The sequence below is a fragment of the Eschrichtius robustus genome, chromosome 2, assembly GCF_028021215.1.
Source record: "Eschrichtius robustus isolate mEscRob2 chromosome 2, mEscRob2.pri, whole genome shotgun sequence".
NCBI lineage: Eukaryota > Metazoa > Chordata > Mammalia > Artiodactyla > Eschrichtiidae > Eschrichtius > Eschrichtius robustus.
In genome coordinates, this window is record NC_090825.1 from 11,561,596 (window position 1) to 11,576,248 (window position 14,653).

General features: G+C 36.8%; 1 protein-coding gene across 10 annotated transcripts in view; it reads right to left on the reverse strand.

Annotated features, from left to right (window-relative positions):
* The window catches only part of DNAH5 (dynein axonemal heavy chain 5), a 246,554-nt gene that overhangs the window by 55,788 nt on the left and 176,113 nt on the right, over positions 1–14,653 (reverse strand). For all 10 annotated transcript variants that reach the window (XM_068535147.1, XM_068535146.1, XM_068535148.1 and 7 more), the window contains 3 exons: positions 6,200–6,431; positions 4,901–5,015; positions 4,485–4,661 (listed from right to left, as the gene is read on the reverse strand). In XM_068535147.1, the coding sequence (XP_068391248.1) occupies positions 4,485–4,661; positions 4,901–5,015; positions 6,200–6,431 (524 nt within the window). The remainder of the gene's footprint in view (positions 1–4,484; positions 4,662–4,900; positions 5,016–6,199; positions 6,432–14,653) is intronic.

Genomic DNA, 14,653 nt, shown 5'->3' on the forward strand with positions numbered 1-14,653 from the left:
AAAAGGTTTGTTACAACACACTAGCATTTGTGAATTCTAGACAGCTGGAAGTGAAGGGGAATTTGTGGTAAAGAACTGGAAATTGCAGATAGACCTTAATTTGAGATGCTTGGCTATAAAAGAAAGGAGAGAAATATAATACCTGCCAATAGGGAAAGAAGGATCAAATTAAAGTGGATATAAAAGAGCTGGACATGCTTATTTCACTTTAGCTTCTTATTTGTTTGTTTGTTTTAAAATTTACTTTATTGAAGTATAGTTGATTTACGATGCTGTGTTAGTTTCAGGTGTACAGCACAGTGATTCAGTTATACATATATATGTAATAGTTTGCATCTGCTAACCCCAAACTCCCAATCGAACCCTTCCCCACCTCCCCCTTGGCAACCACAAGTCTGTTCTCTGTGTCTGTGAGTCTGTTTCTGTTTCATAGATAATTTCATTTGTGTCATATTTTAGATTCCACATATAGGTGATATCATATGGTATTTGTCTTTCTCTGTCTGACTTACTTTACTTAGTATGATAATCTCTAGGTCCATCCACGTTGCTGCAAATGGCATTATTTCATTCTTTTTTATGGCTGAGTAGTATTCCATTGTATGTATATACCACATCTTCTTTATCCATTCCTCTGTTGATGGACGTTTAGGTTGCTTCCATGTCTTGGCTATTGTAAATAGTGCTTCAGTGAAAATTGGGGTGCATGTATCTTTTCAAATTATAGTTTTCTCTGGATATATGCCCAGTAGTGGGATTGCTGGGTCATATGGTAGTTCTATTTTTAGTTTTTTAAGGAACCTCCATACTGTTCTCCACAGTGGCTGCACCAATTTACATTCCCACCAAAAATGTAGGAGGGTTCCCTTTTCTCCACACCCTCTCCAGCATTTATTATTTGTAGACTTTTTGATGTTGGCCATTCCAACCCCTGTGAGGTGGTACCTCATTGTACTTTTGATTTGCATTTCTCTAATAATTAGTGGTGTTGTGCATCTTTTCATGTGCCTGTTGGCCATCTGTATGTCTTCTCTGGAGAAATGTCTATTTAGATCTTCTGTCCATTTTTTGATTGGGTTGTTTGTCTTTTTGATATTGAGCTATATGAGCCATTTGTATATTTTCGAAATTAAGCCCTTGTTGGTCTCATCATTTGCAAACATTTTTTTCCCAGTCCGTAGGTTGTCTTTTTGTTTTGTTTATGGTTTCCGTTGCTGTGCAAAACCTTATAAGTTTGATTAGGTCCTATTTGTTTATTTTCACTGTAGCTTTAAAAGGGGGAATTTTCAAACAGAATTGGGCTCAATTATGTTAGGTACCCAGGTAAAAAGAGTCCGGGAGAGGAGTATATCTGAAGTGCAACCTATTTCAGCTAAGTATTAGATTCCTGTTTTTTTCTGCAGGCAAAGCAATATGGCTGTTATATATAAATACATATTTATATATATTTGTGTCAAGTCAGATAAGCACTGAGATAGGATGAGACACATTCTTTGCTGTTACCTTATTTGTTGTGTAGATTTATGTGGCCTGATGCCAAAAGAGAGTTTGGATGTACCCAGAACTTTCTTAGTATAAATTAGTAGTACCAGACTTCAAGATTTCAAAAGCTCATAAAGAGGCTATAAAATGGAGACAGAACCAATGAAGGAAATTATTGAAAACCTCTCCTATATATCCCCTCACCTTACCCCTGTTCCCACACATTTCTGCATTGATGATTATGTTGAATATTTTAGTGGTAGAGAGTACTAAATTAGAAGGATACTGGAAAATATTTTATAATATCAAAACAAATGCTAAGCTTTTTAAATCTTGGGAAAATGTAAACGTGTAAGAACTGAGATACCATATGCTCAGTTCGTATGATGCTGTTAGGTATCATGAGTTCAATAAAGGTTTAGAAGTTACACGATCATTGTCTTCTCTCTGTTGATCAGAGACTCTCGGTGAAGCCAGAGTACCTTAAAAGGGGCGGGGGGAGGATGAGGTCCAGGATCTTGAAGAGATACCTGCACCTCCATGTTCACTGCAGTATTATTCACAATGGCCGAGATAATGGAAGCAACGTAAATGTCCATTGACGGATGAATGGACAAAGAAAATGTGGTATTTACATACAATGGAATATTATTCAGCCTTTAAAAAAAAAATGGAAATCCTGCCATTTGCAACAATATGGATGGATCTGGAGGACATTATGCTAAGTGAAATAAGCTAAAAAGAAAGACAAATACTGTACCATCTCATTTATACGTGGAATCTAAAACAGATTCATAGAAGCAGACAGTAGAAGGGTGGTTGCCAGGGACTGCAGGAAGAAGCAAATGGGAAGGTGATGGTCAAAGAGTACAAAGTTTTCTACCATACGGCCCAGCAATCCCACTACTGGGCATATACCCTGAGAAAACCAGAATTCAAAAAGAGTCATGTACCACAATGTTCACTGCAGCTCTATTTACAATAGCCAGGACATGGAAGCAACCTAAGTGTCCATCGACAGATGAATGGATAAAGAAGATGTGGCACATATATACAATGGAATATTACTCAGCCATAAAAAGAAATGAAATTGAGTTATTTGTAGTGAGGTGGATGGACCTAGAGTCTGTCATACAGAGTGAAGTAAGTCAGAAAGAGAAAAACAAATACTGTGTGCTAACACATATATATGGAATCTAAAAAAAAAAAAAAAAAATGGTCATGAAGAACCTAAGGGCAAGACGGGAATAAAGACGCAGACCTACTAGAGAATGGACTTGAGGACACGGGGAGGGTGAAGGGTAAGCTGGGACAAAGTGAGAGAGTGGTAGTGTATATATAGACATATATGCACTACCAAATGTAAAATAGATAGCTAGTGGGAAGCAGTCACATAGCACAGGGAGATCAGCTCGGTGCTTTGTGACCACCTAGAGGGGTGGGATAGGGAGGGTGGGAGGGAGGGAGACGCAAGAGGGAAGAGATATGGGGATATATGTTTATGTATAACTGATTCACGTTGTTATAAAGCAGAAACTAACACACCATTGTAAAGCAATTATACTCCAATAAAAAGGTTAAAAAAATTTTTTTAAAAAGAGTACATAGTTTTCGTTATGCGAGATAAATAAATTCTAGAGATCTACTACACAGCATAGTGCCCATAGTTATCAATACTTTATTGTATACTTAAAATTTGTTAAGGGGGTAGAGCTTAAGCTGTGTTCTTATCACAAAAAAATAGTAATAATAATAAAGGGAGCAGGAGGAAACTTCGGGCATTGATGGATATATCTATGGCCTTGAAGACGGTGATGGTTTCATAGGTGTACACTCATCCCAAACTCAGTGAGCTATACGCATTAAATACGTACAGCTTTTTATACGTCAATCTTACCTTCATAAATTGGCTTTTTAAAAGTGGGGCGGGGGAGATGAGGTACCCACCAATCTGAGAGACTCAAGACCCTGGAGGACTTCAAGGATTAAGGAGGACAGTTTAGCCAGTGCAAGGAGGGATGGAGAAAAAATAAGGAAAGATATATCACATAAAAGAGTAGCGTGAAAATTGGAAAGATAAAAAAAGAAGGCAATATCTTCATTGTCTCAAAAGAGTAGAAATTCTCTTATACAGTATGTTGTATATTGACTCCGAAAGCTTAAAGACTTAACTTGGATCAAAAGCATTTAGAAGTGTTTCAGGTGGTGTGCTGAGACGGTGGTGAAAAATAATAATTACATTATCAAGTAATGATGCATGTTCAATGGAGGTTCTATAACTTGAATTAGCAGTGGACACATCAGCAGTGTTCCATTTCTTCAGCCACATTCTAAGCCAGGAATCAATAACATAAGGCAGTAGTTGAGTAAGACTAAAGTAAAAGCAATCGTGAGTCCAAAACATCTCAAATTGGGTCTTCAAAACTCGACCAGCCCTTGAAGGTGTGGCCTATTTCACTAAACTCAACATACTTTCTCTGAACCCAACCTCTTTCCTAATTTCACCATTTCTGTTCTTGCCACACAATCGCACTGAGTAACTGTGTTGGAACTCTGACATTAATGTGGTACGTTAGATCCGTAGTCCTTTATTTGGATAATTCATATACACACTCAGAGAATGTTGTATCTTACCAACCTACTCCAACGTCCGCAATGAATGAGTGAAAAAAAAAATGTTGTTTTAGAGATTTTATGTGACTTTCCCAATGTCACATAGCTTATTGGTTACAGAGTTGAAATGAGAACCCAGGACGCCAGATCACCATTATATGACACTGCCCATCATTCATGAGTGAGGAAGATGAGATGTGAAGAGCCATGTGCAATATCTAAAAAACTCAAATAACATCTCCAAGCAGAAAATATTACTTGAAATCATTCCAGTAGAAAGAGCTTTCACCTGAAGCGGTAGAACATTTCCTTGTTGTTATTCATCTTTTCTGCCTTAATCTTCCTCCAAGGCCCTAAAAGGTGGCATCTGTTATATCACAAAGGCATACCTGCAAGGCTGCTTCTGCTTCTTCTAACGCTGGCTTTGCTGCTTCCAGTTTTTCCTCAGCAATGGCTTTATCTTTAGAGATGCTGTCAACAATGGCCTGGGCTTTGTCCTTCACCTTCTGTACCTCAACTTTGACCTTTTCGGCAGCCTGTGCTTTCATTGTCACTTCTTTTAAGACCTAATTTAATATAAAACAAAAAAGTACATCAAAAATTACCAAAGACCCAGCTGGAAATGCACATTTTTGCCTTGATTTTGTCCACTTACACAATTCTTCGTGCATAGAATTAAGAGTATGGTATTCTAATGGAAATAAATAATTTGTACTTCCATGGTTATAATTTAGTGAAGGAGCATACATCATTAACATTTATGAGCTGGGAATTCAAAGTGAATACGGTCCACGTGTCTACTCACTGTGTCGGCTTTATCATTGGCCATTTGGAGCTCCTTTTCTTTCACTTCCAATTCTTTGCTCAGGGCTGCAACAGACTCCGAAGCTTCTTTTAGCTTTTCCAATCCAGTATTCATTCTGAGATTAAAAATCCAAGTGGGGAGTGTAAAATGTGTGGTTCTTGGCCACATTTTCTAAGCACTGGTCTACTGATGTATATAGTAATGGTCATATTTGAAGAATAATGTATATACAATAGCAAACCCGAGAGGGCTTGACAAAGAGAGTAAATGTCCAGGCTTGATTCCAGACTGAAGACACTTGTATGTTCTTCATAGACCATGTGTGAAAAGACTAAGTCTGCTAAGAACACTGCGTGACATGAGGAACGACAGTGTCTACAATCTGTCTCATGCAGGAAACATGCTTAATGAACTTCAGCTAAAAGACAATAGACTTCAAATGCTTGAAGTCTTATCATGGAGAAAGGGAAATAGATAACTTGTTTTTCTAACGAGACCAATGAAGTTAAAAGAAGAAAGATTTGGGATCAAGAAAAGAAACAAATTTAAAGCCATCAGAACAGCCTCGTGAAGGGCCCAACTGCCTGCCTGACTCTGAAATAATGTGATCTTAAAGACAGGAGTCCTCAGAGTCATTCAGTCCAATCACCCACCCAGAGGTCCCTTATGTAACAACCTTGGCTGATTCTTGGCTATATTCAGGCAGAAGACATAAGTGTTCAGAAAAGAGCAAGGCAGAGTAGGGAAATTGGGAACAAACTTCAGTGAATAGGGTTGTTTACTATGCAGAGAACATAAGCATCAAGCAGACTTTTCTATCCCAGACACTCAGAATGTGCAGGAAGAAAGAGATGAGTAGCGCGGGGAGGGGATGTCTGTATTCTCAGCTTTCCTCCAGGTCCATGGTTTCTATTATTGTCATGCAATATTATAGAAAGTGGGAGGCCACATGAAAACTTGGCAACATTTAATCCTATTGGGCAAGAATAAAGCCCCTAGCGACCAGGGAATAATCCTTTGAACAAACTTGAGAGGAAGGTTTCTCAGTCTCAGCACTAGTGGCATTCGGGGCTGAATAACACTTTGCAGTGGAGGGGTGCCCTGTACACCGTTAGGACGTTTAGCAGCATTCCTGACCCCTAACTCTTCTGATGCCAGTAGCACCTCTCCACCCCCTCCACCTTAGCTGTAACAAACAAAAAGGTCTCCAGTTACTGCAAAACGTCCACTAGGAGCAAATTTGCCCCTAGTTAAAAGCTGTTGCTTTAAAATAACTTTGTATTTGACCCTCACACTTACCTGTTGGCCAGAGTTTGCACTTCCACATGCTTTTCTCCATATATGAACTTATAGCCCTGAATAAAGGAGAGGTATGATTTGGGTGTCACATGGGTAGAACGTCGGAATCTCTGGAAATAATCAACACACTTCTCAGCTACCCCATCCTGGAAGGAGCCCATGCACTGGACCACTTCCTTCTTGGTTTCCAAACTGCAGTCAATATCATAGGAAGAGAGGAAGTGTTCAGACACTAGAAAGAATAAAGACAACAGCATGTGAAATATGAAAGAGAATTACCATTTTAAAAGTTAACTGGCTTGAGTCACAGATGTAGAAAACAAATTTATGGTTACCAGGGGTGAAAAGAGGTGGGAGGAATAAATTGGGAGATTGGGATTGACATACACACACTACTATATATAGAATAGATAATTAATAAGAACCTACTGAATAATGCAGAGAACTCTATTCAATACTCTGTAATGATCTATATGGGAATAGAATCTAAAAAAAAGTGGATATATGTATATGTATAACTGACTCACTTTGCTGTACAGCAGAAACTAACACAACATTGTAAATCAACTATACTGCAATTAAAAAAAAATTTTTTTTTTAAGTTGGGACTTCCCTGGCTGTCCAGTGGTTAAGACTCTTCGCTTCCAATGCAGGCAGCACGGGTTTGATCCCTGGTCGGGGAACTAAGATCCCACATGCCATGCAGCATGGCCGAAAAGTAAAAAAAAAAAAAAAAAAAAAGTTAACTGGATATTTTTAAAAACTTAAGACAATTCTTAGGAATGCATGCCATTTTTATAGCCTCAGCTAGGTAGATATGTGTCAGCATTTTTGGCCCCAGGCCTATGACATCAACAATTTAATTTTCCCTTTCATGTACAAAACCATAACAGACTTTAAGCCAATCATAATTCTTTGTTTTCTGGTACATGTACAAAGAAGTCTCTTCTACGCAGCTGCAGGTTCTGGTCAGCAGCCAGACTGTTTTATGGTTTACGTAAGGACAAAAGTGGTACAAATAACTCAGAAATCAGCGTCCACCTGGTATTCATATTTAACAACCCCATTTATTATTTTTTTTAACTCAGAACCTTCCATAACCTTAATTCCCCCAGGCTCTGATTGCATTTGGCATGTGGAATGTTCATCACTAAATTTTTTTATGCCTTGGCCATCTTATTCTTAAATGTGGCAGCTGGCCATCTGTAGTCAATTCTAATTTACGGTATCGTTTAAAAATGTATGAGTAAAAATCTTCTGTTGTAGACCTTTATCTTCCCAACAGTGCCAAACATGGGACCAATTCTAAGACAACATTTCTTATTATAAGAATAGCCCATAAAGTCAGAGCTAATCCATCATCACATATACGTAGAGTGTGTGCTAAGCACCCACCACTAGGAAACTTGGTCTCCATCCCAAGGAATTTACAAGGGTTATACATAACCCAGTTAAAAATTGTCACAACCATCTTTATTCATCTTAGAAGAAAATGGCCTACGGATTTCCTTTAAAAGTGCTAAAAGTATTGAAAAATGTACATAAGAGCTGCAAATACAAATATGGCCAATAAGGAGGGAGAGAAAGAGAAGGAATGGAGTGAAAAAACCTACCAGGTGATAGCTAGCAGAGAAATTAAAAAATGGTATCTTCTCACTGTTAGTAATTGATCACTAAATTAAGTTCTTAATGATGTAATTGTGGGGTAGTATTTACATCTATGTAAATAATAGAGACAATTTATCAGCTTGGTTACAAATATAGTTTACTGTAGACAATGAAAGGCAATAAATTAAGACACTCAGAAGTCATTTTTTCATATGAGTTAAGCAACCACTATAAAGAACAATTTAAATTCTAGGAAGTTTAAGTCTGGTTATTGGAAACCATATGAACTATGCTTGCCTATGACAAATTGTTTGTAGGTTTTAACCACAATGGCAGCAATATTTACTATGTGCCAGGCATGATACCAAGTGCTTTACCTGGCATTATGGGATATTCTCAGGGACATCCCCACTTTCTGAAAACTTTCTTGTATTTACCATGTTATGATTTTTATCCTTACACGAACAGACAGTATCAATAATGGTGACTTTTTTCTTTATTTAGCAAGTTGTCGTTTTGTGTCTCCAAAAAGTCAAAGAAAAAAAAATGGAATGGATTCTAAGTATATTTTTCCATGGACCCACAATCTCTAATGCAGGAAAGGTTACAAAAAGGACCAGTTCCTCTTAGGGTTACCCAAGCCTGCTGAGAGTCAGACAAAAGGCCACGGAAAACCCTTTAGTCATCTTCAATATCCAATCACCAAGGCAGCAATGCCAGTTTTGGGGCCCAACTTTAGGCTGATGTCTGAGGTTGGTATAGGTTATATACTGGTATTGTTTGTTCACTTCACTTGATGTAGAATAAGGTGATGGATGTGTGGGATAGAAGGGAGTACAATGGCCTCAGTCCCTGAATTTTGGTGCCCTCAAATTCCCACTTCATTTGGATTAAAAGAATTGAAGTAATAAAGTGAGAAGGGCACATTAGTTGCCTATCCAGTAGCCATACCCTCTCTTTGTTACTAAAAGAATCTTGATTTTGCTCAGAGTAACAATCTGCCCAACTAAAAGTCTTTGATTCTCCAAACTCTCATGTAGCTGGGAGTGACTCAGTTCTGGCCAAAGACATGCAGACAAAAGTCCCTGGGGAAGAATCCTGTCCTGACATAAAAGGTAAAGCTTCATGAGACACCAACAGACACAAAGCCTTGAGATGCAGCAGCCCTGTTGTGCCTATAAGAACAAGAGGCACACCCTAAGGATGACAGCAAGATAGGAGTAAGGTCCCCACTGGCTTTGTTCTAGGCTGCACATCTGTGCGCTTTCTTGGTAGCAGGAAAACGAAAAAAAAAAAAAAACCTACTTGTTTATGCTGCTCTGGTTTTCTCTTACAGCCAAACAGATTCTTAATTGCTACATTCAGAAGGCAAGCATATCTAATCCTGGCAGATCCTAAATCATAAAACTTTATTAATTAATCCTTAGGATATCCTTAAGTGATGGATATCACTATGTATATTTTATAGACAAGGAAAATGAAGCTTAGAGAAGTTTGCCTCTAGGTAGGAGAATTGGAATTCAAAGCCCAAGATGATGAATTCCAATGCCTACAGCACCTTGATTTAGAAATTCAAATACAACAAAACTATATAGAGTTTTTAGACTGTTAACAAACATTTTTTCATTGAAGCCCAAAGTTCAAAAATATCTTCTGATTAATGTGCTTCATAAACAAAACATGCTAGTTTTTCTGGGAAACAGTGGGAACTATATGGTTGGTATTACTTTCTGAGTGGTTATTGTGTGCAGTTGCCTCATTTCTCTTTATGATACACCATTAGTTGTGAGCAGTTGCAGAAGCAGTGGTGACTAACTCATAAGGCCAAAATCTTGTATAGTATAAATCAAGTAATAATTTTCAAAGAGGGCCAGTTTATTTACATAACTAAAATGGCCTTCTTTGAAAAGAAATATATGCCATATATATGCTATTGATTTTGTTGAAACTTTAGTTACAAATAAGGATGGCTCATTTTAATAATAATGTGCTGATTTAAAACGGAGTCTAGTAGAACATTATTAATTATCTTTACCTTGGAGAAATCTAAATGAACTTAATTGATTTAGTAGTGACTTTGGAATCACAGTGTTTCATTAAGAAATACAATATCACCAGAATAAAGATAATACAGATACTTAGAAGCAATTCAAAACAACTCCATTTAAAGATAAAAACAAAGATTTGCCAAAACGGAGATTACTAAATGGTGGGAAGGACAAGAATTTTAAGAAATAAAATAAAGCATATATTTCTTTAAATGTTTCATCTAGAGATTCAGTCCATTTAAATTCATACATATAAAAATCTCACTTTTTTTCAGAAGCAATATAATTACTACAAAATCTAGTATTTATGGTATGTGTGGAATAAAGAGGAGGACACTTGGCTTTTTCTGAGTATCTTTAAATTAGAAAAATGCTCTAAACAATAAGAATAAACTACCCAAAATTAAGAAAATAGTACCATTTACAAGAGCATCAAAAAATAAAATAAAATACTTAGACATAAACTCAACCAATGGTATGAAAGACTTGTACTGAAAACTATAAAACACTAATAAAAAAATTACAGTAGATATAAATATATAGAAAGACATCATATGTTCACAGGTTGGAAGAATTAATATTGTTAAAATGTCTATACTACCCAAAGTAATCTACAGATTTAATACAACCCTTATCACAATTCCAAAGGCATTTTATACAGAAATAGAAAATAAAAATGCTAAAATTCATATGGAACCACAGAAGACTCCCAATTTTGAGCAAGGACAAATCAGAATCACTTCCTGATTTCAAAATATATAACAAACCTACAAAAATTAAAACAACATGGTACTAGCATAAACACAGACATGTAGACCAATGGAACAGAATAGAGAGCCCAGAAATAAACCCACACACGTACAGTCATATGATCTTCAACAAGGGTGCCAATAATACACAATGGTGAAAAGATAGCCTCTTCAATAAATGGTGAAAACTGGATATCCATATGCAAGAGAATGAAACTGGACCCTTATCCTACATCATACACAAAAATCAACTCACTCAAAATGGATTAAACACTTAAACATAAGACCTGAACCATAAAAGTCTTAGAAGAAAATGTAGAGGAAAAGCTTCTTAACATTGGTCTTGGTAACAATTTTTTGGATGTGACACCTAAGGCACAGGCAACAAAAGCAAAAGTAGATGAGTGGGATTACAAACTAAAAAGCTTATGTACAGCAAAAAACAATCAATAAATGAACAGGCAACTTACGCAATGGGAGACAATATTTGCAAACCTAATAAAGGGTTAAATATATATATTTTTATATATATTTATGTTTTTTATATATATTTATATATATATATATATGGAACTCCTACAACTCAATAGCAAAAAACAAGCAACCTGATTAAAATGAGCAAAGGAACTAAACATATTTTTCCAAAGAAGATATACGAATATACATACCAACAGGTATATGAAAAGATGCTCAACATCACTAATCATCAGGGAAATGCAAATCAAAACCACAGTGAGAAACTCCTAGAGGAAAACATAGTACAGAGGATACTCTTTGACATAAATCACAGCAATATCTTTTTGGATCCGTCTCCTAGATTAATGGAAATAAAAAATAAACTAAAAAAATGGGACATAAACTTAAAAGCTATTGCACAGCAAAGGAAACCATAAACAAAATGAAAAGACAGCCTACAGAATGGGACAAAATATTTGCAAATGATGCAACCAACAAGGGATTAATCTCCAAAATAAACAAAGAGCTCATACAGCTCAATATCAAAGAACCAAACAACCCAATTGAAAACTGGGCAAAAGATCTAAACAGACATTTCTCCAAAGAAGACATACAGTTGGCCAAAAGGTATGAAAAGATGCTCACCATCGCTAGTTATTAGAGAAATGCAAATCAAAACTACAGTGAGGTATCACCTCACACCGGTCAGAATAGCCATCATCAAAAAGTCTACAAATAATAAGTGCTGGAGAGGGTGTGGAGAAAAGGAAACCCTCTTACACTGTTGGTGGGAATGTAAATTGGTACAGCCACTACGGAAAACAGTAAGAAGTTTCTCAAAAAGTCAAAAATAGAACTATCATATGATCCAGCAATCCCACTTCTGGGTATATATCCAAAGAAATTGAAATCAAGATCCTGAAGAGATATCTGCACTCCCATGTTCACTGCAGCATTATTCACAATAAACAAGACATGGAAACAGCTCAAGTGTCCATCCACGGATGAATGGATAAAGAAAATGTGGTATTTACATACAATGGAATATTATTCACCCTTAAAAAAAGAAGGAAATTCTGCCATTTGCAAAAACATGGATGAACCTGGAGGGCATTATGCTAAGTGATATAAGCCAGACAACAAGAACAAATAATATATGATGTCACTCACATGAGGAATCTAAAATAATCAAATCATAGAAGCAGAGAGTAGACTGTTGGTTGCCAAGGGCTAGGAGGAGGAAATGGGGAGGTATTAGTCAAAAGATACAAAGTTTCAGTTATACATATGAATAAGCCCTATAGACCTTCTTGTATGCCATAGTGCCTATAGTTACCCATACTGTATTGTATAGTTAAAAAATTTTGCTAAGAGGGTAGATCTTATGTTAAGTGTTCTTATCACAAAACAATCATTATCATCTTCATCATTCAAGTGAGGAGGAATCTTTTGGAGGTAATAATGGATATGTTTATGGCATAGGTTATAGTTTCACAGGTGTATACTTATGTCCAAACTTGTCAAGTTATATATATTAAATATGCACAGATCTTTTTATGTCATCCATACCTCAATAAAGTGGTTTTTAAAAATTAAAATAAAGTATATCTTAAGGAATAAATAAATAAATTAGAAAAATACACAATAATTTAATACTTTTATAGAAAATATTTATTATAATATAACTGAAATATGCTAAAAATGATATATTTTCTCATTGATGTGACTGGGGATAATAATTTAATTCAGAATCAGGATCATAAAAGCAATTTAAATGGTTTTTCTAGAAACCTTCCTGCTAATTTTCTAAAAAGAATATATAACACTTAAATCCCTAAATGTATTGAAGTACTTCAAATACCTACAGATGGTATTCTTTCAAAATAACATAAGGCAGGTTGGTATTAAGTGTAGATGCTGGTTTTCCCAACAAGATTTTATATTTATAAAAGAAAGGAGGTATGTCTCATGTCTTATAATTATTTTATCCACTACTGTGACTATCACAGTACTATATATTCATGTAGTATACTGGCTCTAAATATTTAGTAGACTAGATTGGAGGCATAGTCACAAAAGCTCACTGGTTAGCAAAAGGTTTGAAAAGATTGAAATGCCCAGGTGCATTATATAAAGTTTAAGTGCTAAAGATATAGGAGGTTCAAGAAAAGGGGGAAAAAATATTCCTAAGTGAACAAAGGAAGAGTGAAGGATCTGATGGGTCTTGATTAAGCTTTGGAACTTAGATAAACAAAGATGAGAGAGAAGATTCTTGATAAGGGGGACGATGTGTTGAAGAATAAAGATGATCGAAGGATGCTCAGAAATCAAACAAAAGATGTATATCTGAAAAAAAACAAGAGAAGGTTTGTGTTGGATTAGAGAAGACTGCAAGTAAGTTAGGGCCATATTATTGAAGGATGATGAATTTTGACAGTCTGATCCATTGGGTGAACACTGTAGGTGTTGAATACTGGTAGCTGTTGAAATTGTGAACAAAGATATGTAGTCCTTGAGCCCATGGAGTTTTAGTTTAGCAGGACAGATAAGCATTAATCAAATCATACAACTAAGTACTTAAATTGCAAACTGTGGTTAGTCCCAGGAAGCAAAAGTGCAGGGTGCTGTGAAATATATAACAGGGGAACTGGCTTTGGGGGTGTTGGGAGGGGGTGGGAACAGGGGAAGTTTTCCCTGAGGAAGTGACATTTAGCTGAGCCAGGAGTATCCGGACAGAGGGAGGAGGGCTCAGGGAGAATGGGAGGAGGAGGGCATTGCATGGGAAGAAAAAGGCCATATTCAAGAAGCAAGGAGAACAGATCAGGAGGAAAAAGTGACCTCAGGTAAGGCTGAGGAGGTAGGTGGGGTCAGCTCTTCCCAGCCTTGAAGGCCAAGCTAGAGACTGCTTTTTCCTAAGAGCGGTGGAAGGTTTTAAATAGAAAGCAACGTGACTGAGTTTATGTTTTTCTCACTGTTCTGTCGGCAGCGTGAGATGGATGAGAGACAGGTGAAAGAGGAGGAGGGATCATTAGAAAGCTATTTGAGTTTTCCAGGTGAGTTACAATGATAGCTTGGCCTAGGATGCCAGTGAAAGGGAAAGAGTTGGATAGATTCCACCAATATTTAGGAGACAAAGTTGACATGACTTAGTGATGGGGCAGACTTGAGAGTTGAAGAAAAGAAAGGTGTTAAAGACAAAGAGCTTTCTGTTGCCAAGTTTCATGGACGATCGTGGGACTTCCTGGGAGAGAGTGACCAGAGCTGAACCAATTCAGTTTTAGACATTCTGAGTTTAAGGAGCCTATGAAACATCTACAAGAACGTATCAAGCAGGCAGTTGAGTGCACAGATTTCAAGCCAGAGGACAGACGAGACCAGAGATAAAAATTGATGGGGCATATTACACAGGAGCCTGTAGATGAGCTTGCCAGGGAAGAGGATCTGGAGCAAAGAAATGAGTCTGCCTTGCCCTCCAATATGCCTGGCTCCATAAATGGCGTATGAAGCTCAATAATTATGTTCTGAGTAAACGAAAAAATAGATGCATGCATGAAAGTCAGGACACTTGCTAGGAACTGATGACACAGAAATGA